Below are 5,792 nucleotides of genomic sequence, written 5' to 3'. Positions count from 1 at the left end.
GTGCTCCAGCTAATTTTCAATTATCTTCCAGAACCTCATAAGACTCTTCCTACTAGTGAGCTTCGGAATTCTCTCCCTTCTCCCGATTCCCCTGAATTCTGCTTTTATGTATCCATCAAAAGACTGGTCTATAACTTTATTCTAATCATAAATCTCTACCTCACACCAGCACCACTTTTGCTCTTTAATCTCAACACCTTAATTGCGTAAAATTGTATATCATTTGTTAGGCTGAAGTTGACAGTAGGATAAAAGCGGCGTGGGGGAAGTGGAGAGAGGTAGTTGGAGTAGTATGTGATAAGAAAATGCAAATCAATTTAAAAGTTAAGATCTATAGAATGATAAGATCAGTGTTAATCTTTGGATCGGAAACATGGGCTCTAAGAAGATAAGGGGAAGTAAAGCTTATGAGAACAGAGATGAGAATGCTGAGGTGGATTATGTGAATATCGCGGCTTGATAGATTGGAAAATGACGAAATAAGAGAAAAGAAGGGCTTAGTAAAGATTACATAGGTGATAAGAGAGTCACGTTTGAGATGGTAGGGGCATGCGATGAGGATGGATAACGAGGAGGGAGTGAAGAGGGCTTGGGAGGAACCTGTTAGGGGAAGAAGATCGAGAGGGAGACAGAGAATTGAATGGTGAGATAAAGTGAAGGAAGTGATGGAGAGAAGAGGTTTGGTGGAGGATGATGCAGTGGAAAAGGCGCCATCAGGCAACCGACCCCTTAATGTAGGGATAACGATAGGAAAGGAGTATATATCAATCTACCTCCCTTCCGGCATCTAACTGAAAGATTTACAAATTATGTATCGTTAATAAATGTGACAGTCTTGCGCACACAACAAACATACACAATCAGGCTGAGTTTCTCAAACTTGCATAACCGACAAGATACAAACATCTGTACGACGGCGTTCCTTTCCACACTTGAGCAAATGCACATATAAATAGGCCTCGTATACATTCAGAAGTGGACAAGTTCCTCAAAACTTCTGCTGCCTAGAAATAACATAAAGATCTCTCGGAAAGTCTTGTACTCGACGACTTCTGAAGTCTACTTAGCGACTAATAATGGCGCTCCTTTGTTTCCACATCTTTTCCCATTACATGAGACGACGATATTTCTGCAAAATAGTGACCAATGAGAAATTGATATGAAAATGATGTAAAAGTTATAATTCTCACATTTATAGATAAAATTTTAATCGTGGAAAGCCTGTCTTTCTTTTAATCGTCTCTCTCTCTCTCTCTCTCTCTCTCTCCTTCTCTCTCTCTCTGAAATGGTGGCGATGTATCCAGATTTACGTATGGGTAAGTTTGTAAGGAGTTATGAATGAGCTTATTAGCATGCCTGAAGAATCTTGTTTATATGACATAAGAGAGAGAGAGAGAGAGAGAGAGAGAGAGAGAGACTGTGTGGGATTGGATAGTTACATCAAGTTTCGAGGGTCTGGCAGAACTGATCATTAGTATATTTATATATATATATATATATATATATATATATATATATATATATATATATATATATATATATATATATATATATATATATATATTTATATATGTATATAATATATATATATATATATATATATATATATATATATATATATATATATATATATATATATATAACAAGGAGCTGAAGGAGACGTCATGTACTAGTAATTGTCCATTTATTAAACATGCTGACGTTTCGAGGACACAGCCTCATTTTCAAAGCTGAAAAACGTAATTATAATATATAAAAATATTACAAAGACTTAAAAATTAAGAAATTTACAATTTAAAAAATATTTACACTTTAAACAAAAATTAAAAAATTAAAAAAAAACTAAAATGCAACAGACAGAATGAAAGAAATAGACCGCTACCTTTCAGGACGGGAACCAAGGACCTAATGACATAAAAAACAGACACAGGGGCACACTCAAGACAGATACAGTGTTGTGGAGGTAGTTTGATTGTTTAAGGGAAAAACAAGCTTCTTAATATATAACGATTCGGTTATTGCTAATTGATGAGGTGAGGTGGCTCTGGAGAGAATTTTAAAATGTTTATATTCAATATCTTGTTTACATTTTTTGGCATGTTCACGTACATTAGAAAATTCAGGATTAGTTAATTTATTGCCTGTTCTGTAACTAACTCCCCGATGACAATCAATTCTGACTTTTAGTAGGCGACGAGAAGCCCCCACATATTTCCCCATGGGTAATCCTCTTGGCCCAGTTTTTTCTAACATCTTTATGTGCCATCTAGAGGAACAGTTGCTGGACAACTGTCCCCTCTCTTTTCTGCCGTTATTTTACAAACGATACGTAGACGACACCTTCTTACTTTTTAGAAATAAAGAGCAAGCCGATCAGTTTCTTGAATGCGCCAATGTAGCCCATCCCAACATTAAGTTCACGATCGATTACGAAGAAAACAATAAACTTGCATTTTTGGATATACTTGTGTCCCGTAACGAGCAGGGCTTCTGTACTTCTATTTTTAGAAAACAAAACATTTAACTGGCTTAGGTACAAATTTTTATATGCAGTTGTCATTTTAATTTCAAACTAAACTCCTTAAGTACTCTCTTCCACAGGGCCTATACTTTATCCTCCACTTGGTCTGGTTTCCACCAAGAAATCTCATTTCTCCAAAAGTATTTTTTAGAAAATTGCTACCCATCCGGGCTTTTTTTAAACAATTGTATAATTTTCTTAATCGTAAGTTTGTTCCTGTTTTTAATATTCCTACTGTACCCAAGTTGGCATTTTACTTCAGTATTCCTTTTATTCATGATAAGTCCTTTTATGTTCAGTTAAATGATCTTATAATATCACCGACACCTTCCGGCAGTTAACAGTAGAGTTATACCAAAGAACCCGTTAACTATTGCTTCTCTTTTTAAACATAAAGACAAACTAAGCTCCTTGATGACTTCCAATGTCGTTTATTTATATACTTGCCCCAAATGTAAGGTGGGGAAATATGTGGGGGCTTCTCGTCGCCTACTAAAAGTCAGAATTGATTGTCATCGGGGAGTTAGTTACAGAACAGGCAATAAATTAACTAATCCTGAATTTTCTAATGTACGTGAACATGCCAAAAAATGTAAAACAAGATATTGAATATAAACATTTTAAAATTCTCTCCAGAGCCACCTCACCAACCCTCATCAATATTAGCAAATAACCGAATCGTTATATATTAAGAAGCTTGGTTTTTTCCTCCTTTAAACAATCAAACTACCTCCACAACACTGTATCTGTCTTGAGTGTGCCCCTGTCTGTTTTTTATGTCATTAGGTCCTTGGTTCCCGTCCTGAAAGGTAGCGGTCTATTTCTTTCATTCTGTCTGTTGCATTTTAGTTTTTTTTTTTAATTTTTTTAATTTTTGTTTAAAGTGTAAATATTTTTTAAATTGTAAATTTCTTAATTTTTAAGTCTTTGTAATATTTTTATATATTATAATTACGTTTTTCAGCTTTGAAAATGAGGCTGTGTCCTCGAAACGTCAGCATGGTTAATAAATGGACAATTACTAGTACATGACGTCTCCTTCAGCTCCTTGTTATATATATATATATATATTATATATATATATGTGTGTGTGTGTGTGTGTGTGTGTGTGTGTGTGAGTGTATAAACACCCACACACACACACACACATATATATATATAGTATATATATACATATATATATATATATGTATATATATATATATATATATATATATATATATATATATATATATATATCAATAGAGGGATCCACAGTAATATCCTTGTTTATCTATATAATATATTTATACAAAGCTTAAAGCTTTCGTCCATCCTACTGTGGGCTTGATCACTAAGCTTAGTGATCAAGTCCACAATAGGATGGACGAAAGCTTTAAGCTTTGTATAAATATATTATATAGATAAACAAGGATATTACTTTGGATCCCTCTATTGATTTATTAGAAGCACGATACAGTGTTTTTATTTTGCATATATATATATATATATATATATATATATATATATATATATATATATATATATATATATATATATGTGTGTGTGTGTGCTTGAAAATCACAGTAGATGCACGTGACTTCATTAGATAAGCGAATACCACAAGAAAATTCAGGCGATATTCGCTTATTTAATGAAGTCACGTGCATCTACTGTGATTTTTTAAGCATAAATGTATAGTTTCTATATATAAAATATACACATACATTACATATATGTATATATATATATATAATATAAAATAAAATTAGCAATTCTGCCAAACCTTGGACACTTGATGTAAATACCCAATCCCACACAATCTCTCTCTCTCTCTCTCTCTCTCTCTCTCTCTCTCTCTCTCTCTCCCTCCTCGGGCACAATCACAATGTCCCACACAACACGATTCTTCAGAAATACTAACAAACCCATACAAACTTACTCATACATAGCTCCGGATACATCCCCACCATTTCAGAGAGAGAGAGAGAGAGAGAGAGAGAGAGAGAGAGAGAGAGAGAGAGAGAGAGAGAGAGAGAGACGGGGCCAGAAAGTTCGAAGCAGTAAATCAAGGGAACGCAGGTGGTCCTAATTGCTGAATTTGCCACCGGTTGTCCTGTCATTATTGGGAGTCTGGCTTCAAGACAATGGTCCTCCCCCGTGATGGACACCGTCCCAGGGACCACCGCCGCCATTCCCGGGAATGCCATCCACTTGACGGGAATTGGAATAAGTCCCCTTAACCATGTTTTGACTCTACCTCGTCAGTTCCCTTACCACTTCATTCTGCTTTTTTCTTACTGTACCATTAACATCCCATCTTCCCCATCTTTCTTCCATCTCCAACTTGACCTCCTCCTCCTCCTCCACAAACGTCTTTCTACCATCTCTTCCCTCCACCTCCAACTTGACCTCCTCCTCCTCTTCCTCCACAACCGTCTTTCCTCCCTCTCTTCCTCCCACCTCCAACTTTACCTCCTCCTCCTCCTCCACAACCGTCTTTCCACCATCTCTTCCCTCCACCTCCAACTTTACCTCCTCCTCAACCGTCTTTCTTCCCTCTCTTCCCCCCTCAAACTTGACCTCCTCCTCCTCCTCCTCCACAACCTATCTTCCTCCTCCCCCCCACCTCCAACTTGACCTCCTCCTCCTCCACAACCGTCTTTCTTCCCTCTCTTCCTCCCACCAAATTCCCATCCTCCTCCTCCTCTTCACTTCACTTCCCTCCTTCTACCTCCTGCTTTACCTTCTCAATCTTCTTCTTTCACTCCCACACCCTCTTGTACCTCCTCTCCCTCCTCCAACACCACATTCACTTCCTCTTCTTGCAACTCGCCCTCAACCTCATGTCCTCTCACCTCCCCCCCTCCAACTCTCCTACTGTTCCTGCTACGTCATTTAGTCAAGAAAATGGATGGATTTATTTCGGGATATTCATTCAATATATTATTGATTAATCTCTAGGGTGTCGCGGTTAGTAATTGTATTACATAGATTTATGCGATGAGACTTATTGCCCAATTATGATGACTCATAGGAATGACTTTAGGACACAAAGAATTATGTCTTCAGAAGACGGGCGATTTCATTGTTGAGAGAGAGAGAGAGAGAGAGAGAGAGAGAGAGAGAGAGAGAGAGAGAGAGAATCATATACCATATTGGGAAAAGCATGGGTGCCAAATGCCACAGGTTATTTAAGAACTATTTTCTTTTGATTAAGAAATCAATTAACAATTAAGAGACTAATTACCTTCAGATATTTAACTTTCGGAACACCAGCAGGGCGACCCCT

The 5,792-nt window shown here is 36.9% G+C and overlaps 1 protein-coding gene across 1 annotated transcript; it reads left to right on the top strand.

Annotated features, from left to right (window-relative positions):
* The first annotated feature begins 554 nt into the window (after nt 1-554).
* Nucleotides 555-5,402, top strand: LOC135203417 (uncharacterized). The gene is made up of 2 exons (XM_064233144.1): nt 555-643; nt 4,769-5,402. Exons 1-2 carry the CDS (start codon nt 555-557, stop codon nt 5,400-5,402), a joined length of 723 nt encoding a protein of 240 aa, XP_064089214.1.
* The last annotated feature ends 390 nt before the right edge of the window (nt 5,403-5,792 follow it).

This window comes from Macrobrachium nipponense, chromosome 36, assembly GCF_015104395.2.
Source record: "Macrobrachium nipponense isolate FS-2020 chromosome 36, ASM1510439v2, whole genome shotgun sequence".
Classification (NCBI taxonomy): Eukaryota; Metazoa; Arthropoda; class Malacostraca; order Decapoda; family Palaemonidae; genus Macrobrachium; species Macrobrachium nipponense.
This window is presented reverse-complemented; position numbering and strand designations above follow the sequence as displayed.